Source organism: Astyanax mexicanus, chromosome 21, assembly GCF_023375975.1.
Source record: "Astyanax mexicanus isolate ESR-SI-001 chromosome 21, AstMex3_surface, whole genome shotgun sequence".
Lineage (NCBI taxonomy): Eukaryota > Metazoa > Chordata > Actinopteri > Characiformes > Acestrorhamphidae > Astyanax > Astyanax mexicanus.
The window spans coordinates 38,962,018-38,986,036 of record NC_064428.1 but is presented as its reverse complement, the minus strand read 5'-3'; the positions used below and the strand labels follow the sequence as shown (position 1 = coordinate 38,986,036).

The 24,019-nt window shown below is 40.9% G+C and overlaps 2 protein-coding genes across 2 annotated transcripts in view; one reads left to right on the top strand and one right to left on the bottom strand.

Moving 5' to 3' along the window:
- Positions 1–24,019, bottom strand: part of LOC125780487 (B-cell receptor CD22-like) — a 102,500-nt gene that overhangs the window by 34,899 nt on the left and 43,582 nt on the right. The window lies entirely within an intron of this gene.
- LOC111196663 (advanced glycosylation end product-specific receptor-like) lies at positions 13,314–17,405 on the top strand. The gene is made up of 10 exons (XM_049470027.1): positions 13,314–13,387; positions 13,570–13,624; positions 13,975–13,987; positions 14,901–15,236; positions 15,481–15,732; positions 15,833–16,081; positions 16,761–16,845; positions 16,938–16,983; positions 17,148–17,216; positions 17,292–17,405. The coding sequence occupies exons 1-10, from the start codon at positions 13,314–13,316 to the stop codon at positions 17,403–17,405; spliced, it is 1,293 nt and encodes a 430-aa protein (XP_049325984.1).

The following is a 24,019-nucleotide window of genomic DNA, read 5'->3' as shown; positions in this document are numbered from 1 at the left end:
ATGGGAAAATTAAGTTGCCCAATACAGATAATTAAGTTGGCAGAAAATGAATTTTGCTTTTTAGTGTTTAGTGGAATATATTGAGTCTGGGTTAGTCAGGAAAGTGTGTTGAAACAACACTTCCATTTTTTATTTCACCACAACTCAATAAAACAATAAATGAACATAAATATTCTCCCAAATTCATATAACTTTTTTTTTATTTTACAACAGGGAATTTGCTTAAGTATTGGCTAAAGGCCTTCAGAGTTACTTTTTAGAGTGCACTCAGACTCCTCAACACACAGAGCCTCCACTACCAGAAGCAACAGTTTCTTCCACCAGACTCCTCAACGCACAGAGACACAGCTGAACCCCCCCCCCCCCACCACTACTCGTCCTCCCCCTTACACTTAACACGCACAGACAAGAACTGTACTGAACCCACCCATCACTCTACTCTCACACAGACTGGAACTGAAATGTCTCTATTCCAATCAGCAATATTTGCTGTTTCATTCCTAAAAAATCTATAAACTGTCTACCTCAGTAACAGCTGTGATTATGTATGTTCTATATGTTACAGTATGTTCCGTATCTCTGCCGTATCAATGCTGCACTGTTCTGTCTGTTAAACTGTCTTGTCTGCTGTATTTATTTTATTTATTGTAATGTTATAGATTTATTTTGCACTATCGTCACTCTTCCACTTTATGTTGTCTATTACTTGATTGTCTATGTTGCACCATGGTTCCAGAGAAATGTAATTTTACTACACTGTGTACCTGTACTCAGATGTAATGATAATAAAAGCCTCTTAACTCTTGACTCTTTTGACTGTGTTTGTGGGCTGCTGCTTGGTTGCAACTGTTTACTTGAGTAACCAACAGTTGAGCTGACCCTGACCTGAACACAGATCTCTATCAGCCTCCATATCCACACATTTGCATATTCTCACTTTAGAAGATGGGCCTCCTCACAGTTCAGCTGACGGCCAGTAAATGATGTCATTTCCTCTTTAGCTCTGAAATAAACCCCAGCAGCAGAAACTCATCTCCTTCTTACCATCAGCGCTCTGGATTCAGAAGATATAAACTCATAATTTAATACATAATTAAATATTAATAATGATTACTTTATGAACATCTCCACCAATCCTGATGATCATTAAAGTGATAATTCTGCTGTTATTGTTATGGTTACTGTGTCTTTAAGCAGTAGTGAGGGGTGATGATTCTGTCTGCAGTTTGAGAACTGAGAGCAGGGGGCGCTGTTTAGTCTGCTGTGTAAAATTAGTGGCTTTAATACAGAGATCTGTGAAGCTGTGGGATTTTTGGCCTTAGTAGCATATATAATTCAAGCCAAATGTGAAATATTTGACACACACACACACACACACACACACACACTAAGTTGGTGGTGTGTGAGATAGCAGTGACATCATGACATGTCTTGTACAGGATGTAAGGTAGGCCCTCTATTTGTAGCCTCTTGGGCCTCATTCCTGTCAACACCCACATCATCCTTCCAAAAAAACATTTTTTAAATCTAATGATGTACCTGTTTGATTAGAAAACACCTAAAAATATTTTACTATTTCATAAACTATGTATAAGTTATAAGCCAAAATTGTCACCCCTGCCAAAAAGTGCACCTCTTCGGGTGCTAAAAATGCTTGAATGCTGCAAAAGTGTAAAAAAGAGGTGTTGTGCCAAATTTGGCATCCCTGTCAAGAAGTGCACCCCCTTGGGCATTGAAAATGCTGTTGGGTAGCAAAATTGGGAAAAAGAGGTGTTGTGCCAAATTTGACATCCATGCCAAGAAGTGCAACCACATGAGCATTAAAAACACTTTTGGGCTGCAAAATTGGGAAAAAGAGGTGTTGTGCCAAATTTGGCACCCATGCTAAAAAGTGCACCCCCATGGGCACTAAAAACAATATTATGCTACAAAAGTGTAAAAAAAACAGGTGTTGTGCCGAATTTGGAATGCCTGCCACAAAGTGCACCCACATGGACATTAAAAATACTATTGTGTTACAAAAGTGAGGAAGGAATGGACGTAAGTGCAGAATAATTATTTTAATAAGTAAACAAACTAAAACAAACTAACAAAAAAAATAAACCAAAGTTACACTGAATACATAACTACTAAACACTAAACTTGAAAACAGGACTCTAACAAACAGCAAGAGACAAACTGACCATGGACGGCAAACAAACCAACAAAAGACTAGACAAAGAAGGCTTGAAACAAAGGGGCTTATATACACATGGAGGGAACAGGAAACTGGAAACACCTGAGGATCAATCAAGAGGGGGCAGGGTTACAAATAACTAATGACAGGGTGGGGCTAGGGCGGAGACAGGACCAAAACACAACAATAGCACATGGCTGGGAAACATGACAGGTAAACAGAGGGGCAGGAGCACAAGAGACCAAATGAGGGAGAAACAGAAGACAGACATGGGCTAAACTGTGACATTACTCCCCCTCAACGGCGCCACTACCAGAGGCGCCGAGAGAGAGGGAACAGACAACAAAACGAGACAGAACTAGGACGATGGAACTTATGACAAAACAGGAGACTCGACGGGACTGGACATGGGAACAGGGACGAGAGACTGGACGGGAGACTGGGACCAGACATTAGACAAGACGCAGACTGGAAAGGGCTTGGAAACAGAACAGGGGACGGAGACTGAACAGGAGAAGGAGACTGGACATGGCACGGAGACGTGACAGGGAACTGGACAGGGGACAAGGACTGGACAAAAGACTGAACAGGGGGCTGAGACTGGACAGGGGACAAGGACTGGACAAAGGGCTGAGACTGGACAGAGGAGTGGACACTAGACAGGGACGGAGGCTGGACAGGGGGTTGAAACACAGACTGGACAGTGGCCGGGAACTGGGACTGGACAAGACTGGGCAGGGGAACTGGGACAAATACACTTACTGGGACTGACACGAATATGGTGATAGGGACGGGAATAGAAAAACCACTGTGGACAGGAACAGGAACAAACACAGACACAGGGACCATGACAGGGAGAGAAAAGGGCACAAAAAACACAGGAGGGTGCCCAGGACCAGCAAAATCTGTGGGGACACCCTGGGCACAGTACTGGGGCAAAGTCAGGAGGCCTTGCTGGCCAAACATTGTTCTGGGAGTGGGCACAGGGTCAGAGGCGGCCGGAGTTGAGGGCACAGGGTCAGGAGCAGTGGGTACCACATGGGTGGCAGGCACTGCTGGTGCTGGAGCTGAGGCTGTAGCAGCGGGAGCTGCTGGTGCTGGAGCTGAGGCTGTAGCAGCGGGAGCTGCTGGTGCTGGAGCTGAGGCTGTAGCAGCGGGAGCTGCTGGTGCTGGAACTGAGGCTGTAGCAGCGGGAGCTGCTGGTGCTGGAACTGAGGCTGTAGCAGCGGGAGCTGCTGGTGCTGGAACTGAGGCTGTAGCATCGGGAGCTGCTGGTGCTGGAGCTGAGGCTGTAGCAGCGGGAGCCGCGGTGCAGCTTGAGCAGGCGCGGCGGGTGCAGCTTGAGCAGGCGAGGCGGGTGCAGCTTGAGGAGGCGCGGCGGGTGCAGCTTGAGGAGGCACGGCGGGTGCAGCTTGAGCAGGCGAGGCAGGTGCAGCTTGAGCAGGCGAGGCGGGTGCAGCTTGAGGAGGCGCGGTGGGTGCAGCTTGAGGAGGCGCGGCGGGTGCAGCATGAGCAAGCGCGGCGGGTGCAGCATGAGCAAGCGCGGCGGGTGCAGCATGAGCAAGCGCGGCGGGTCTAGGAGCTCATGACCTGGGAGTAGGCACAGGAGCTGAGGCGGGTGGCCCAGGCACATGAACTGGGGTGTCAGTGGGCACAGAGTCAGAGGCGGCCGGAGCTGCGGGCACAAAGTCAGAGGCGGCCGGAGCCGCGGGCACAGAGTCAGAGGCGGCAGTGGGCGAGGCTGTGAAAACCGGGCCGGAGCTTGCTTCTGGAGCAGGAGTCGAAAACCTGGCATCCGTCCGGGTTGTAGAGCTGGGAGCCGGCCGGGCTTGAGAGCTGGAAGCCGGCCGGACTGTAGAGCAGGAAACCGTCCGGGCTTGAGAGCTGGAAGCCGGCCGGGCTGGAGAGCGTGGTGGAGCTAGCAGGCTAGCTAGCTTAGCTGAAGCTGGGCTGACGAGCTCCAAGCCGAGGAGAGGCGCCGGGAGCGGTTCAACTCCCCTAATTTGCTCAGCGAGGAACCAGAGATACTCGAGGTCCACCCTCCTCGTAGCCTGCCACTTTGCTACATCCATATTTTGGGTCTAGTCTTATGTTACAAAAGTGAGGAAGGAATGGACGTAAGTGCAGAATAATTATTTTAATAAGTAAACAAACTAAAACAAACTAACAAACAAACAAACAAAATAAACCAAAGCTACACTGAATACATAACTACTAAACACTAAACTTGAAAACAGGACTCTAACAAACAGCAAGAGACAAACCTGACCACAGACAGCAAACAAACCAACCAAAGACTAGACAAAGAAGGCTTGAAACAAAGGGGCTTATATACACATGGAGGGAACAGGAAACTGGAAACACCTGAGGATCAATCAAGAGGGGGCGGGGTTACAAATAACTAATGACAGGGTGGGGCTAGGGCGGAGACAGGACCAAAACACAACAATAGCACATGGCTGGGAAACATGACAGGTAAACAGAGGGGCAGGAGCACATGGGACCAAATGAGGGAGAAACAGAAGACAGACATGGGCTAAACCGTGACATATTGGGCTATAAAAGCGTGAAATAGAGATGTACCTTGTTTTTGCCCCCTGCCAAAAAGTGCACCACCATGGGCACTAAAAAACGATAATGTGCTAAAAACGTGTAAAAGCAGGTGTTGTGTCAAATTTCCTCACCTCTGCCAAAACGTGCATCCCCATGGGCACTAAAAACATTTTTAAGCTACAAAAGTGGGGAAAAAACAGGTGTTGTGCCAAATTTGGCACCCCTGCCAAAAAGTGCACCCCCATGGGCATTGAGAATGCTATGGGGCTGCCAAAGTGTGAAAAAGAGGTGTTGTGCCACATTTGGCACCCCTGCCAAAAATGTGCACCCCTATAGGCACTAAAAACACTTTTGGGATGCAAAAGTGTGAAAAACAGGTGTTGTGCCACATTTGGCACTTCTACCAAAAATTGCATCCCCAAGTGCACTAAAAATGCAGTGGGGTATAAGATAGCAATGAGCATCACAACATGTCTTGCACAGGATGTAAGGTCCTGTATCTGTAGCCTCTTGGCCCGCATTCCTGCCAATTCCCACATCATCCTTCCAAAATCCTGTTTTTAAATCTAGAGATGAATCTGTGTGATTAGAAACACCTATAAAATAGTATAATACAAAATTAATTAATTAAAAGTAATTAAGAGGCTATTAGCACGAGTAAACGTATAAACTGAGACTATGTGTGTAGATGGTTTGAAAGGTCTTCTAAAAATAAGCTGCACAGGAAGTAAGAAAATAGCGTCTTAAAACCTCAGAGCTGTTTCTTCAGTCGTCACTCGCTGTTCCGGGGGTCTAGACGAGAAGAGGTAAGAAGAGCTCAAACTATATATATATATGCGTTTTTAGTGTATGTTTATTATGTTTGTTAATGTATGTATATGTTGGTGTCTATATATATAGAGAGAGTGGTGTGAAAAAATGTTTGCCCCCTTTTTTATTTTTTGCATGTTTATCTCTCTTAAATGTTTTAGACCATCAACCAAATTTAAACACTAGTCAAAGACAATACAAGTAAACACAACATGCATTTTTATTAAGGTTTTTGTTATTAAGGGTGAAAAAACCTATATTAAAAAGTGTGAAAAAGTGTTTACCAACTTAGTTCTACGCCTCTTTACCTAATCAATACCTAATTGGAGGGTTTTCGAGCATGAACAGCCTTTTTAAGATCACGCCACAGCATCTCAATCAGATTCAGGTCAGGACTTTGACTAGGCCACTACAAAGTCTTCATTTCGTTTTTCTTCAGCCATTCAGAGGTGGACTTGCTGGTGTGTTTTTTGGATCATTGTTCTGCTGCAGAACCCAAGTTTGTTTCAGCCTGAGGTCAAGAACAGATGGTCAGATATTCTCCTTCAGGATCTTTTGGTAGACAACAGAATTCATTGTTCTATTTATCACGGCAAGTCTACCACCAGCAAGTCACACTACCACCACCATGTTTTACTGTTGGTATAATGTTCTTTTTCTGGAATGCAGTGTTTCTTTAACACCAGATGTACCGGTACACTCCTTCCAAAGAGTTCAACTTTTGTCTCATCGGTCCACAGATTGTTTTCCCAAATGTCTTGGGGATCATCAAGATGTGTTCTGGAAAAATTGAGACAAGCTTTAATGTTCTTTTTTCTCAGCAGTGCTTTTTGTTTAGGAACTCTGCCATGTCGGCCATTTTTGCCCAGTCTCTTTCTGATGATGGAGGCGTGAACTCTGACCTTAACTGAGGCGAGTGAGGCGTAAAGTTCTTTGGATGATGTTTTAGGGTATTTTGTGACCTCTTGGATGAGTCGTCACTTGGCTCTTGGGGTAATTTTGTGCGGCCAGCTGGTCACTCCTGGGAAGGTTCACCACAGTTCCATGTTTTCACTATTTGTGGACAATGGCTTTCACTGTGGTTCTCTGTAGAAATGGCTTTATAACATTTTCCAGACTTATAGATCTCAGTTTCTAATTTTTTCTTTGGATGTTGGCATGATATCTAGATTTTGAGTATCTTTAGGTCTACTTCTCTTTGTCAGGCAGGTCGTATTTAAGTGATTTCCTGATTTTGAACAGGTGTGGCAGTAATCAGGTGTGGGTGTGGTTAGAGAAATTAAACTCAGGTGTGATAAAACACAGTTAAGTTATGTTTAAACTGGGGGGTAAAACAATTTTTAACACAGGATCATGTAGGTTTGGATTGTTTTTTTATCTTAGTAACACAAACCTTCATTTAAAAACTGCGCTTGGTGTTTACTTCTTTTGTCTCTGACTAATATTTAAATCTGTTTGAGGATCTGAAACTTTTCAAAGTGACAGGCATGCAAGAAGTAACAAATCATGAAGGAACAAACACGTTTTTACACCACTGTATACACATTTAAATATAGAGTTAAAGTCTTTCACTGTATTTTAAAGAGCATTGCATGTATGTTCTGTTAGTGGAATATATTGCTGTATTAGGGTGGTGTTTACTGTGAATGTTTGCAGCTGAGGGTTTTAACCACAAGCTCAGCACGTTAGCGCTGTAGTTTACTTGCTGCTATGCTTTGTAAATAAGAAGTTAGATTGACATTGTGATTAAAAGAGCTTTTAAGAGACCATGATCTGAATCTTTAGCTCTGAACAACATGAACATAAAGGCCTGGTCTTTTAGCAAGACTTTAGTAACCATAGTAACCATAGTTAAAAACAACAAGGGTCCTAAAACTGAGCCTTGTGGAACAACATATTAATAACTCTACAGTGAACAGTAATTGCTTAGCATTAATTAGCTTGGAGACCACTATACTTTTAATGTGTATGTAGATTTAGGTTTAAGACGTTTGCTATGTTTGCGGGAGGTCCTGGGTTCAGATCCTGGACACGCCCATATTCTGTTAGACCTGATTTAGGATCAGGACACAACAGAAAATTAGAGTGGCCTCAATTGCCATTGGAACAGAAATGGTAAATATGGCTTCAGTGGTGAACATAGGCCGAAATAAATAGAAAACTTCTTTAAAAAGACGTCTTCTCCATTTGGCTGGATCCAGCGGCCGAACCGTGCTTTGACACTTCCTCCTTGGTGGCCCGGCCACGCTCCGAGACTCCTGTGGCGGCTGCGCCGTGCCCCACGCTACACTCCACTGTTCCCACAGCAGCGGCTCTGTACTCCACGGCTCTCATGCCCCGGAACCTGCATATGCTGCTCCCCCCGCACCTGCCCCTGTTCCTTCTCTCAGAACAGTGTTTGGCCTAGGCTCCGCCTACCCAGGCCTGCCCCTAGACCCCCGGACTACGCCCCCAGAACTGTGCACTCATCTGTGTTTGTTCCCTTGTCTCTCCCTGTCATGGTCCCCGTGTCTGTGTTCCAGTTCCTGTCCCCGCTGGTTTCTCTACGCCAGTCCCTGTTACTGTATTTGTGTCTGTCCCAGTCAATGTTTTCATCCCTGTTCCCTTGTCCAACATCCAGCCCCATGTCCAGTCTCTTGCCCAGTCCGTCTCCAGTGTCCTGCCCCGTCTCCTTTCACATCCTCAGTCTAGTCTGTATCACCATTTGTGTCTAGTGTCCAGCCCCGTGTCCAGTCTCTTGCCCAGTCTGTGTCCAGTGTCCTGCCACCATCTCCTGTCCAGTTCCCTGTCCAGTTTCCTGTCTCATCCCCTTTCACGTCCCCAGTCCAGTCTCATTTCCAGTCTGTTTCTCCATTTGTGTCTAGTGTCCAGTCCCCTGTCCAGTCTCTGTTTCAGCATCCAGTCCAGTCTGTTTCCCCGGTTGTGTCTAATTTTTGGTCCCAGTTTTTCTCCCCTGTCCAGTCTGCATTTCAGTTTTCTGTCCCGTCCTCTGTCCAGTCTCCTCTCTTGTTCACTCAGTCCTAGTCTTGTTTGATGTCTTGTTTTTTGCTTTCCACCCTTTCCTGACCGGCTCCTGGGGGTTTGTTATTTTTCGCCCCAGGAGTTTAGCATTAAGGGGGGTTCTGTCACGTTTCCTGTCTGTTCTTATGTGTCTGTGTGTGTTCCCTACGTGACCCGTACTCCTGTGTTTCTTCCCTCCAGGTGTTTCTACTTCCTTGGTGTTATATAGTCCTAGTGTTTCAGTCTTTGTTCCTCTGTCTTTGCACTAACCCCTGTTGTTCTGTCCTTCCTGTGTTTGCATTCTCTTTCTCACAGTGTATTGTTCTTTGTTTATTTCCTTGATTATCTCTTTGTTTATTTCTTGTTTAGTCTTTGTTTATTCCCTTGTTCTGTTTAATTTAGTCTGTGTTGTTTTAGTTCCTTGTTTCCTTGCTTGTTTATTTGTTTATTTATTTAATAGACCCCCTTACCTGCTTTTACGTCCGCCTCCACGTCTCCCTGCATTTGCTGCTCCTCCCCACCTGCCCCTGTTCCTTCTCTCAGAACAGTGTTTGGCCTAGGCCCCGCCTACCCAGGCCTGTCCCTAGGCCCCCGGACTACGCCCCCAGAACTGTGCCCAGACTGGCCCCATGGACTTCCCCTCAGACTTTAACCAGTCCCTGACACTCATCTGTGTTTGTTCCCTTGTCTCTCCCTGTCATGGTCCCTGTGTCTGTGTTCCAGTTCCTGTCCCTGCTGGTTTCTCTATGCCAGTCCCTGTTACTGTGTTTGTGTCTGTCCCAGTCAATGTTTTTTATCTCTGTTCCCTTGTCCAACATCCAGCCTCGTGTCCAGTCTCTTGCCCAGTCCATGTCCAGTGTCCTGCCCCGTCCCCTGTCCAGTTCCCTGTGCAGTCTCCTGTCCTGTTTCCTTTTACATCCCCAGTCCAGTCTGTATCTCCATTTGTGTCTAGTGTCCAGCCCCGTGTCCAGTCTCTTGCCCAGTCCATGTCCAGTTCCCTGTCCAGTCTCCTGTCTCATCCCCTTTCACGTCCCCAGTCCTCTTGTTCAGTCTGTTTCTCCATTTGTGTCTAGTGTCCAGTCCCCTGTTCAGTCTCTGTTTCAGCCTCCAGTCCAGTCTGTTTCCCCGGTTGTGTCTAAGTTTTGGTCCCAGTTTTTCTCCTCTGTCCAGTCTGCATTTCAGTTTTCTGTCCCATCCTCTGTCCACTCTCCTCTCTTGTTCACTGAGTCCTAGTCTTTTTTGGTGTCTTGTTTTTTGCTTTCCACCCTCTCCTGACAGGCTCCTAGTGTTTTTCCTTCATTATCTCTTTGTTTATTTCTCGTTTAGTCTTTGTTTATTCCCTTGTTCTGTTTAATTTATTCTGTCTTGTTTTAGCTCCTTGTTTCCTTGCTTGTTTATTTATTTAATAAACCCTCTTACCTGCTTTTTTGTCCACCTCCTTTTTTAATGAATATAAAAGTCAAAGTCAAAGTGGTTTTTATTTTCATTTCAGCTATATACAGAGTACACAGTGAAACGAAACAACGTTCCTCCAGGGACCATGGTGCACATAAACACAGTGTAGACAGAACAATAGTGCAACAGTACAAAAGTGCAGACAGACAATACAACACAATACAGACAAAGAATAATAAATAACAAGACAGTGTGCAAATTATGCAGTGTGCAAAAAAGACCAGTGAGGTAGTAATTACCTCTATTACACAGTGTGCAATAGAGTCCAGTGAGGGAGTAGGGTTTTTAGTGCTTTCCATTTTCTGGGGTAAGTGGGGTAAGAGTGTGTGTGCATGTACAGAAAAACCATCAGTTCAGTCTCTGCAGTTGAGTAGTCTGATGGCTTGGGGGTAGAAGCTGTTGCAGAATCTTGTCGTGCTGGACCGGATGCTGCGGTACCTTCTTCCCGAAGGCAGGAGGGAGAACAGTTCGTGTGAGGGATGGGTGGGGTCATTCACAATGCTGGTTGCTTTGCTCTACGGGTTGTCCGTTTTACAGAAGGAGAGCGCATAGAAAAATGACTGCGCGTCAGGCTGCGAAAGAAACACCAGCAGCTTAAATAAAATAAAATAATTTTATTTTTTATTCTGTTTATTGTTTATGTAAAAACTGGTTTTGCAACACTGAATATTAAACAAGCAATCGATTATTCACACTGGATAGGGACCCTCATTTACAGTGCCGCTGAGCATTAACAGTTTAAAAGGGATTAAAAATATATATAAAAAATAGGAATAAAAACTGACATTCTTACACACACTCTTACCCCACTTACCCCAGAAAATGGAAAGCACTAAAAACCCTACTCCCTCACTGGACTCTATTGCACACTGTGTAATAGAGGTATTTTGTCTGATTTATCTTGATTAATTATCAGTACATTTATTAGCCTTAGTAAGTTTAATAGCACTAATTTTACTACACTTCTCCGACCTATTTATTAACACGTTTATTTTAGAAGACAGAGGTTATTATGCGGGCAATGCCGCGCGCTGCGCTAAGCTGGCTTTGCGTGGCTAATATTCTGGAGCACTGGACGAGATTTTAATTAATAAATTAACATATTTATAATTTTAATACATTTGCCCTGGCGAAAAGAAAGGAATTATAAAATATAGCTTTATATTTCTGTGCATGTTTTAAGTTTTATATAATTGACGGGCAGCACCAGACGCTGACAATGTGCTTTATTTTTCAGATATAATAGCAAAGTGAAATAAAATAAATTTATGTTTGTCAAAGATATTTTCTCTTTTAATTTTTCTTTTCAAAAACTCCAGCTATTGACTGAGAATAAGCATCTGTTGTAAATTCTTAAACAGCAGAATGCCTGTGTCTGCTATATTAAGCTATAAGTCTGTGTACCGAACATAAATATAAATCCTTATAACTGACAGAAATAAATATGACTAATAATAATGTATAGTTACTGTGCAGATTTTTGGGAAAACAGGTCGTGACGTTAAGAAATCGGCCCGCAAAACAGCTCACACTGTGAGACAAGCGACCAAAATTTCTGGCATGTCAGAAATCCCTGGTCGCGTCCGACTGCTCATTCGCAGCTCGTATGGGCAATTAATCGGACATCGCTTCCCCTCTCACACTGCACGACAAACGACGCACGATCAAGCTAAAATTCGGCCCGATCATGAAATTCAGTCGCATCCAACCAGATCGGGCTTAAAATCGGGCTAAAATCGCACAGTGTCCGCCTGGCTTTAACGCGCCGCCATCTTGGGTGGGAGATGTGTGAATGTGGCGCATATATGAATGTAGAACTGGATTAAACCACCTGCACTTTAGCAGCTTTAACCTCAGTTCTGTTTTTTCTTATGTCTTCACTCGCTGTTCTTCCACTGCAGAAAACACTATGTAAATATTTTAAAGTTTACTGAACTGCAGTACTATCTCTATTCACTGTTCTCAACAAACTGCAAAAATGAAATTTATGTGCTATAAACAGTGATGTCAGTAACGCGTTACTCTAATCTGACCCTTTTTTTCAGTAATGAGTAATCTAACGCGTTACTATTTCCAATCCAGTAATCAGATTAAAGTTACTTATTTAAGTCACTGTGCGTTACTCTCTCTCTCTCTCTCCACCTCATCTCCTCCACACACACACACACACACACACACACACACACACACACACACACCGCTCCCTTACCCATTCCCCCTCCGCTCTTCCCCAATCACACGCGTCTCACTTTCTCCCCTGTCTCTCTCTCTCTCTCTCGCGCTCGGCGTGTCTTTAGTTTCCGCCCGTTTTCGTTTTTCGCCAGTTCTCGGGCTCCCTATCTCTTTATAAAGGCGTTTTTTTTGCGGCCAATTCACTAGCCAGGGCAGCGGTCTGCCACAAATTTGATTGGCAGAGGAGAGCATTTAAAGATTTTACACCACACGTGATTGGAAGTTCACTGTGGCGCAGAGCACGTATACCGTAAAGACAAGAAAAGTTCCGGTGCTTTAAATGAACACTGGCAGAATTAAATCCTTCTCAGTAGTTGGGTCCGGTATGGGTCCGTATTGGACAACGTCTGGGTCCGGACCCGGACCGCAGTCTGCAAATATGTGATCCCTGGTCTAGACCATATACACGGTTATATAAAAATAAAAAATATATTTATGTTAAGTTAATTTTTTTATTTTTATAAAAAAAAAATATTTTTTTAGGAAATAGTTAAACTTAATAGAGATAAATTGTTGCTGTTAAAAATGCATTTTACAATAAAGGGAGTATTGGCAAAACTGGTTATAATGTTTATGTTAAGGTGGCGGGAGGTGGTGTCTGCAGCTGCTAAAAGTAACTAATAAAGTAACTTGTAAAGTAACTTAGTTACTTTTAAAATCAAGTAATCCATAAAGTAACTAAGTTACTTTTTAAAGGAGTAATCAGTAATCAGTAATCGGATTACTTTTTCAAAGTAACTATACCATCACTACCTATAATATTTCTATTTCCTGTTTAGTTAGTCTAGTTGAGAAGGACTTGTTAATGCTAAAACGATTACTATAATTTTATGTACAGTATATATAGATATTGTGATATAAAGTGCATATGAGTGATATAGAGTGCATGAACTCAAAACATACCTTTATTTTGGCAAAACACTCAAACAAACTCAAAGAAACAGAACGACAGTCCAGTGTGGCTCTAGTTGCTCAACTTTGTAGTATTTTAGGTTTGTGTCGCCTCAGTTTCTTCTCACCATTAGTGTTTCACTGGAGTGAAGGCGGGGTCTTTATACCGGTCCCAGCTGGCTGTTCAATCAGTCCAATGCAGGCCAGCTGGGACAAACCGGGGCTGCACCCCACGACTCCCCTGCCTCCGCACATCACAATATCTATACAGTGATGTTTCTGTATTATTTTTTTCCCCAGCATGTGTAACTAAATACAGAAACAATGATTGTGTATTAAAATATGAATAAAAATCTATAATAATGTATTTATGGATTCTGGATGATTTTAGTGGGATTTTAGTTTAGTATTAAAGGTATTCTGAAACAATCTGTTTGTTTGATGTTGTGCAGGCTCGTGATGTCACTCAAGATGGCTCCTCCTCCTCTTCTTCTGGTGTTTCTGCTGATGGTTGTTGGTGAGTCAGAAGATCCTACTGTAACTCCATCACTGAAACATCTGACTTTATCTCCCTCACTGTTCTCTTTCATCATGACTGTAGTGATTCACTGCTGAACTGATCTTTGAGTGGTTCTGGACTAGAATTATAGAATTGTTCCACTGAGTTTCATCCACCACATCAACTACACCATATAAGCAGAGAAACCGGCTGTAATATCACAATATTAATATAAAGTTATAACAACTAACTGGCAACCATGTGAGACATCACAACCACGTGGGATACCATAGCAACTACGTAAAACACCCATGCAACCCATATGGAACAGCACAGAAACTGTATATCTCATAATTAGAGTGCACAAGGTGGTACACTACAGAGGGTGTACTAGTAAGTGTACTACATGGAGTGTACTAGTGAGTGTACTATAAGGAGTGTACTAGTGAGTGTAAGTGTACTACATGGTGTGTACTAGAAAATTTACTACATGGAGTGTACTATAGGGAGTGTACTAGTAAGTGTAAGTATACTAAATGGAGTGTAATATAGGGAGTGTACTAGTAAGTGTAAGTATACTAAATGGAGTGTACTATAGGGAGTGTACTAGTAAGTGTAAGTATACTAAATGGAGTGTACTATAGGGAGTGTACTAGTAAGTGTAAGTATACTAAATGGAGTGTACTATAGGGAGTGTACTAGTAAGTGTAAGTATACTAAATGGAGTGTACTATAGGGAGTGTACTAGTAAGTGTAAGTATACTAAATGGAGTGTACTATAGGGAGTGTACTAGTAAGTGTAAGTATACTAAATGGAGTGTACTATAGGGAGTGTACTAGTAAGTGTAAGTATACTAAATGAAGTGTACTATAGGGAGTGTACTAGTAAGTGTAAGTATACTACATGGAGTGTACTATAGGGAGTGTACTAGTAAGTGTAAGTATACTAAATGGAGTGTACTATAGGGAGTGTACTAGTAAGTGTAAGTATACTACATGGAGTGTACTATAGGGAGTGTACTAGTAAGTCTAAGTATACTAAATGAAGTGTACTATAGGGAGTGTACTAGTAAGTGTAAGTAATCATGACTGTAGTAATCATGGCTCCAGAATTAGGAAGCCCTGGGGTAGGTCATTACAATAGTAATATGTTGTTAATATTTTGTAGACAGACATTCTTATTAAGTGGAGATAGAGAGGAGAGAAGTTAAGCTGTAATTTTCTGTAACTGTCTGATAATCTCCAGCCTCAGTAATCAGATCTTTACTGCATCTTATGTTTCAGGAGCTTCTGGAGCAGAGTGGAGTATCAATTACATCCAGCAGGAAATATGTGCTTTAAATGGATCTACAGTGTTTATGAACGGATCTTACACGATCCCAGAGAATCTTACAGTTACACAGAGGTTTTGGTTCAGTTATTCTCTTGGGTTGACTGATCTGAGTAAAGTCGCAGGTTACTCAGGCAGGGTTGAGTATTTAGTTGATAAACAGAATCACTTCGCCCTCAAACTGAGTAGCGTAAAGAAGAAGGATAAACATGAGTACATCTTCAGAATCGTAACTAATGTAGAAATCCAGAAGTGGATGGGAAAACCTGGAGTTAAACTCAACGTTACAGGTAGGCTCCTGCTCTTACTCATCACTTTTAACTCAGATTAATCAGTTTGTTAATAATAAAAAATAAAAAACATCAATCTATGAAGGACAAGGGGATTCTCCAGGTCCAGGTTTGGAAAATACTGAAATATTATTATGAAATTGTCCTATTTTTTTTATAATCAGTAAAAAAAACTCCTACTTCAGAGGCTTTCAGATATACAACTGATTCCTTTTCTGATTTTTTGAGTTTTTCGTTGTCTCAGAGCTCCATGTAGAATCTCCTGGAGAAGTAACAGAAGGAGAATCAGTAAATCTGACGTGTAAAACCACCTGCAGTCTGACTGATCCAACATTCATCTGGTACAAAGATGGACGTCCTTTAACCACAGAGATGATCCAGAAGAATCAGCAGCTCCACCTGCAGACAGTCAGCAGTGAGGATGCAGGCAGTTATAGCTGTGCTGTAAGAGGATCTGAACATCTCCCCTCTACTGCTCAAACTCTCAGAGTCAGACGTGAGTAAAGTTCTCATTCTTCTCTAAACTCTGGGAATGGTTGAACCACACAGTGATATTAGAGATTAGCAAGAAACGCTAAAGTCAGATCTGTCTCTAGATCCTCCAAAGAACGTCTCAGTGTCCATCAGTCCCTCTGGTGGAATAGTGGAGGGAAGTTCAGTTACTCTGACCTGCAGCAGTGATGGAGACCCACCTGTGGAGAACTACACCTGGTTTAAAGAAGGTGGAGACTCACCTGTAGGATCTGGACACAGTTATGTTCCTCTACAGAGTGGATCCTACTACTGCCAGGCTCAAAACCAACATGGAGCTCAGAGATCAGTTGCTGTACTGGTCAATATCAAGGGTGAGACACTTGATTATATAGATTGAACAAAAATATGAAAGCAACACTTTGGGTTTTGCTCCCAACTCAAAGATTTAAGACTTTTTCTATGAACAGTCACAGGTGCGGTATATTAATATGCTGATTAGACACAGTGATTATATACAGGTATACCTTGGGATGGCCACAACAAAAGCTACTCTAAAATTGCAGTTTTACAGTATTGTGAAATTCATGGAGGTTCAGAAAACCTGTCAGTATCTGGTGTGACACCAATCTGGAGCATCCCAAACATGCTCAATAGTCACACAAGAACTCACCTCATTGATCATTTGGCGCTGTGCTCTTGCAGTCATCTTTACAGGACTTTACCGCCTAGAGAGAGTAGCAGCAACAGTGCTGAACTTTCTCCATTTGTAGAGCGTCTGTCTTACCATGGACACATGAACATCAAAGCTTTTAGAAACACTTTTGTTACCCTTTCTAGCTTCATGCAAGTCAACAGTTCTTAATTGTAGGTCTTCTGAGAGCTTGATCTTTTGTGTGGGAGGCATGATTCACATCAAGCGATGCTTCTTTTTAAGAATGGACAGTTTGATTTCACAGAAGTTTGATATACTTGGAGTTATATTGTGTTGTTTAAGTGTTCCCTTTATTATCTTGTTTTTGAGCAGTGTATTTATGTGTAATATCTCAGCAGGTCTCTGGGTGGTGCTGTATGCAGTTGGTGGAGTGGTTGGAGTTTGTGGGCTTGCAGCTTTTCTTACTGGACTTTTCTGGATGAGGTGAGAAAATGAATAATAATGAAAAGATTGGGTTGTTTTCCTATCTGATATATTCGTCTCCTGTTTTAATATTTATATTTATTTTCTACAAGGAGACGGAAGAAGCAGGATGTGAATACGGATGAGGACATCTACCAGGTGAGTTCTCACATAGTTCTTATATCAGTAGATCAGTCCATTAATGTTCCTCAAGGGATTTGGTTTCCAGGTCTTTGCTTTGCTCCCTGATCCTCTGAGAACCCAGAGCTCTTCTCACTGAGACTCTAATTCTGATCAGTGATCTTACTTTCTCGGTTCTGCAGAATGTTGGAGATATCTCTTGTCCTCCTGATAAAGACTCCTCCAGTACTCCTGTTTATGGGAATGTAGAGGTGAGTTTTCTTTACTGGGTTTTTATAGTTCAGTTTTAAAGCATCTGCTGATGTTCTCTTTTCTCGGTTTTGCAGGATGTTGGAGATAAAGCCCATCCTCCTGATGATGATGATGATGATGATGATGATGATGATGATGATGACTCTTCCAGTATTGCTGATTACGAGAATGTGGATGGCACTGTTTAAAAATGGAAAAGTAAGCAAACTTACAAACTTGTTGTAAATAGTTTTATTCAATTCTTTAAAGTTACTAAGATGTGGAATATCTTTTAAAGAGTGATGTTTTGGTAGTTGGCTTGAAGATTAAAAACTTAATGAATTAATTAATTAATTAAGTAAAATATGTGTTCATTTACTATGTAAATATGAACAAAATGTAGATATTTGCATGGATTTTATATTATTTTGATTAAAAACAACCAAGTTCATTAGATTAATTTGGCTTTTAAAGACTAGAAATCCAGTACACATATCAGAAAATCTTTCAGCGGTGCTTTTTGATGACTTTTTGGAACGCATGACCAACCAAACGCAACAAAAAAATAAAATTCCATAGCCCAAGCATATCTGAACCAACAGCAATCAATGTAGCCTTTTTAAATATTTAATGGGTTTGCTGTGAAAGAGCCTGTTTAAAAAGTTTTTCCACGATGGGTGAAAATGTGTTGGTCATGAGAACATTGTCCCATGACAATTATAGAGCCAGTAAACCCTAAATCATATTTTTTTCATTAAAAGCTGAAATTTGTTTCTTTGAAGTAATAAAATATACCAGTCCTGCTTAAAACTTTTATGAACATTTCCTAACCTTTAAAAAAAACGCTTTTATTTCGGTCATTTCCGCCTCTGCAGTGCCTCTAAGGTTCCTGTACTTTGGTACGCAGACACTCTCAATATGCAAATCAGTCAATAATCAATAATACAGCCCCCCTGCTAACGTCCAATCATCTGCGTCTAATCGCCATCAACCAATCAGCCAATTTTTGAAATGAAGTTGATTTTGTTTAATATAAACATCTAAAAATGTATACCTAAAAAACACAATCTTGTGGGGTTTTTTCCCACAGAATGAAAGCAATCAACCCTGAGATCACCATCATCACCATCATTATTATCATCACCATCATCACCATCATTATTATCATCACCATCATCACCATTATCACCGTCATCACCATCATCACCAGCATCATCATCATCATCACCACCATCACCATCATCATCACCATCATCACCACCTTCATCATCACCATCATCATTACCATCACCACCATCATCACTAGCATCACCATCATCAATCATCACCACTATCATTATCACATGGTAAACTAGAGGAGGAGCAGAATGGAATGATTGCTTCTGATCTCAGTATATTAAACTTTTTTTATGCAAGCTTTAGATTTTCCTTCTTGTTTTTTATTTAAAAAGTCTGCATTTTAACCCAAATCTCTGAGATAATTTTACCTGCAGATTGTGCTCATTTTTTTAAAGCTTTTATTGTAAGAGGAATTGACGTAATGTATAAGCAGAGCTGAGAGCTTGAATTTTGCTTATGCTAAAAATAATGTGCAACATGTTCTTGATATGAAATGTGGAATTCTGTACATATTACCCAATTTAGAGATTCTGGCTGAATAACACATTGTATATAACACAGTTATATAGGATAGGATGGACATGCTCTAATGCTCTAAATTAAGTGAACTAACATTAAAATGATTTGTTAAATCTTACAGCTGTAATAAAAATAATATACACATGTTAAACATGCCTCTGATTGTGTTATTTTATGTTATTTTATTTAAGAGTTATTCTAAAGAGCTAAAGAGATCATGGGTAATGTCTTGTTCTTTGTGAATACAGCAGGTCTCTCTGAGTTGTTTATGATGCTGCACATAAAACTCTTCCTCAACCTCCATTGTCTGCCGTAGCGAAAAAAAGGAAATCCTCAGAAATATGAGTTGATCAGGGAGACATTTGGTGTCGACATCAACCAGTGAGTTCATGGCCCTGCCCACCTCGGCTCAAGACTGCCCACAGGCGGAGCTTTCAGCTTTTGTTTACAGAGTTAGTTAGCGTTAGCTATAGTGAGTGAGTAACTGTAGTTTTAAATCGGATCTCCGGTTGATTCTGCATTTTTCCGAGACCTTAAATATACACTAGGCAAGCACGGTTTGACAAGGCAGCACAACTCGACAGAACACCGGTCAAATCGCCACCATTCACATCGGATTTTATGATATAAAGCGACTCTGGGGCTTCAATGGGGTGAAACTGCCCGAACACCAAATCACCACGTCTGAGGTAAGAGTTTAGTAGCGTTAGTTTAGCTGAATAAAACGTTATTAATGCATTGATCACGTTTATTTTGGGCTTGGTGTGATTTAACTTTAGGGTTTACTTAATCCAGCATTCAGTGCTTTATCTTAATAACCAAACCTGTATTTCTAAAAACATTTTGTCCTTTTTTCAGGTTTAGAGCTGTAAAATTGACTGTGTGGGGGAAGGCAGGTAGGTGTTCTCTGCTGCAGTGCTGTTAGCCAATCAGAGGCTATATGTTTGCATGTATGAATATTCATGATCATCAACATCACTGTTAATCACACTGGACTGTACTACTGTGAAGCTCAGAATGCAGTTGGAGTTCAGAATGGATCTGTGATGATTGATGTTCAAAGTAGGTGGAGAATAATAATGTAAATAGTTCCAGTGTTTAAATAAAGACTCAGTAAAGTGATGGAAATGATCTTCTTCCCTCAGCAGATCAGATCAGATCTGCAGTTTGGATCACAGTGGGAGGAGGAGGAGGATTTCTTCTTCTTCTTCTTCTCTTTATTTTGATCTTAATCTTCATCTCCAGGTCAGTAGAATTTAGTAGAACATGGTAGAACTTCATTTGGTTTATAGCATTGTGTTAAACACTGTAAGTGTTCTGTTGTTTCAGGATGAAGAAGAGAGATGCTGGATCTGATCAGGATGGATCAGATCAGGTAAAATATCCAGCAGAACACAATCCATCATATTTCAGTGATGTTTCTATTCAGTCTTCAGTAAATAAGATGTTTAGTATCTTTATAATGAATGATCTTCTTCAGGATGATGTCCAGTACGCCACCGTTACTCACAGCAGATCCAGACCTGTAGAGACTGCAGGTGATGCTTCCTCTGGAGCTCCTGATCATGATGATGATGTTCAGTACGCTACAGTCAGGACTGGTAGAAAACCTGATGTTGTGATCAGATCTGACCAGCAGGAGGAGCTTCAGTACGCCAGTGTTACATTCCACCACCGTCACGCTGATGCTGCTGCTACTGGGTGAGTATCATATTTAAGAAGTGTTCAAAGGAACTGAATCTTAAAAAAGTTTAATTTCTTTAACTAAAACATCTTGGACAAAAGTTACTAATCATTGTAGACAAGAATAGCTTTTGTGAGAAATGAAAATCATGACTATTTTTAAGAAAAATCACATTTCCATTGTTTTATAGGTCACAGAATGTGGAAGAGGATTCAGTCATCTATGGGAAAGTTAGAGCTTAATTATGAGAGGAAGAAACAAAGAAAGTGAAAGAAAGAAAGAAAGAAAGAAAGAGTGAAAGAGAATGAGTATGTAAATGATTTAGGTGAAAACCTGATGATTACATGTTGGATGTTGGAGTATGTTTTGTTGTTGTTTGTTATTACAATGCTAACTTTTTTATCTGCCCAAGTAGATGATTTATCGTAGCTTGTTTTGCTGTTTTCCAGAATTTCAAAGGTTTTGTTTAAATGTTTGCATATTTTATTAATCTTCTTTGAAGTTTTATTTTCATTGAGTATTTAGCATCTTTATTCTTTTAAGGCTTTTTACGTAAAATATTGTAATAAAACAATAATTTTGAATCTTAATAAAAGTGATAAGCATGATAACCCTGCCTGTGTTGGTTCTTATTCAGTGGCATTACACATCTCAGCCTCTAGAGGGCATGGTTTATGTGGTTTATCAGGTGGGTAGAGTTTAGGAGCTGCCCAAGGTACTGATTCTCCTCACTGCTGAAAAACTCTACAATAACATATAATGCTTTTGTAGTGGAGCCCATTACAAATTGTATTCAGTGCAACAAGCTGTAGATCAACTAGTAACAACTTTGTAACAATGTAGAAACATACAAAAAACTATGTATACTGTCAACAATATATAATACAATTTGAATTACACAATATTTAAAAGGATTAAACATTTATACAGTGATTTCATCTGAATATAATCAGGAGTCACAAATACAACAGTGACATAATTTACTCATAAGAATAACTCAAGTATGACAAACTCAGAACATTTTAGTAAAGATTATTATAGAATGTGGGCTTTTGTGGGGTCAATGTGGGGTTGACTTTTTAACTAGTGTAAACAGAACTGTTGTAAACACCTACCTATCTCAACTGTATTTGGCTGGTGGTGTTTTTTTCTCCATAGACTAATTGTAACCATTTGTTTCTTAGCTCTGAATTACTGGTTAAAGTATATAAACACTGATGTGTTATTCGCACAAATAACACAGGAATGAACTGCATACTGCATACGTTGCTGCCCGGCTTCAGCTCTGTCTGTAGGCGGTCCTGAGCCGATGTGGGCGGGGCCATGAATACTAATTCACAGGTTGATGTAGACACAGTGCTTTTGCTAATTGATTCGTTTATAAAATCAGCTCAAAAGTCCAAACTTGCATTCGCCAACTTTATTTAAAAAGATGAAACAAATACAGTTTTTAAATGCAAAGACCAAGAAAATATAAGTACAGTAGTACATGCCTTTTGTGGTTTTCAAGCTGTGCAAGGTGTACTTTTCCCACGCCCTAAACAAAGCTGTTATTTTTTCAGAAATAGTCTTAATCCACTAGTAGATATGTTTAATTGAAAGAGACACAGTGCCTCTATTTCCTTACGATCCAAAAACAAAAGAAGAGAAAGAAGAGCAGAAGAAAAGAGAGTTAGAATAAACAGTAATGTATAATAGAATAAATGTGCCTCTCTTCAGCAGGTGAGATCATTCTCCAGGCTGATCTTCTTCTCAGTGTTGGATTCTCAGCGTCTGAAAAAGGAATAAAGTCAGTAAAGTGTATCAGAACTGGTCTACAGTCTCCCACCTTCACTCCAACAGTCTAATCTTCAGTCTGAGGAAATAAATCCAGGTTAGAACTCAGTCTGTTACCTGGAAGAAGGTACTTATGTTCTGTGTTAAAGTGTGATGATCTTTAAACTGTGGAACTCACTGCTAGAGTCTCGTACTCTGGAGACCTGGACTGAGGGTCCAGAGCTTCATAGGTGTCGTCAGTAGACCTGGCCTGAGCAGCCTGTGGGAGGGAGAGATAGAATAAAGCAGAAGATGAAAGAGAAGAATGAAAGATCTCCACTGGGTTTAGAGAGCTAGGAACTCTTTAAAGATCTAGAGGAAGGGTTTATGAAGAGACACTCACTGCGAGAGTCTGGTACTCATCATCAGAGGACCTGGTTCTGCGCTGGAGAGCTGTGTAGGTGGGGTCTTTAGCATTAGGGTCAGGGTTCTGCTGGGGGGACGGTTAGAGGAGATGTGGAGATCAGAATGATGGAGATCAAGAGTCTAAACTCATCAATCAGGATCACTTTCAACACTTTCAAACACTCTGATTCACTATAGAACACTGGATTTGATCTGTTTTTAGTTCTAACTCTTATATTTCAACTGCTCTCATGTATATAAACACCAAGTTTCCTCATTAACTTTGATTTTATAACATTGGCCTATGCTAGTTTTGCATTTATTAAGATTACACACCAAATTTTGACTTATCTCATAGAAACAATGAACATTTTACATGCACAAAAATGTGTTTATTATATTTATTATATCACTTTTTCAAAAAATTCCCAGTTCTTTCTTTAGTAGTGTGCACTTGTATCCAGTCAGTTAAAAAATAACAAAGAAAACATGAAAAAAATCTGTGTAAAAGCCTTAAAAACCCATCAGGATTTACAGCATTTTTAAATCCCCCAATCACTTCCCATCAACAAAAATAGCCTAAAAACAGTCAGAACTGAGAACTTTTTTATTTTTGTCTTCATAAATTGTCCACAGAACGAGCAAAATGCATCTGCTGGAATGAATGATGCCTAAATTAATGATCTAAATGAACTATAGCTCTATACACAAGTTCACTTCCTCATCAGAACATCGTATGAAATGATTGGTTATTCATACCCATAAAGTTCTAGAAAGTTCTACACAATTCTGGACAGTTCTAGAAACTTCCTGATAGATCTCATAGTTCTAGAAGCTTCTCGAAGTCTAAACTCAATATCCATACAGAATATTTCTCAAATATTCAAAAAATAGATCAATTTCTAATATTTATTAAAAAGATCATGTTCTGTAATCAGAAGTTCTGATTCAGGTTCAGCTCTTAGATCAGCACCTTGGACAGCACCCTCACCTTTTCTCACTTATATCCCATAAACCTTACAGCTACACCTACTGCCCCCTACAGGACACAGTGTGGAATTACAGCATTACAGTGATTTTCTAAAGCAGTGTTTTAATTCTGGTTCTGGATCCACTGAACTGCAGCTTCTCCAGCATAACCTGTTCCATCACATCTGATCCAGATCATGAAGGAGATTAATTACTCATGTTTAATTGAGTTAGATTAGATGTGTTGATTTAATCTAAAGGAAATTACTGCCACCTCCTGGTGAACCTCATAATAACATGTGCTTATCAGTGATTAATAAGATAAATTTACCTGATTTGATCCAGTAACTTCAGATCCAGCAGCTCTTTTCT

What these genes read in the sequence shown, in the direction of transcription:
- LOC111196663 (XM_049470027.1), top strand. Translation starts at nt 13,314, where the DNA reads ATGCAGGCCAGCTGGGACAAACCGGGGCTGCACCCCACGACTCCCCTG. An exon ending in ACTGGACTTTTCTGGATGAG is followed by an intron (nt 16,846 to 16,937) that starts GTGAGAAAATGA and finishes ATTTTCTACAAG; the next exon opens with GAGACGGAAGAAGCAGGATG. An exon ending in CGGATGAGGACATCTACCAG is followed by an intron (nt 16,984 to 17,147) that starts GTGAGTTCTCAC and finishes TCGGTTCTGCAG; the next exon opens with AATGTTGGAGATATCTCTTG.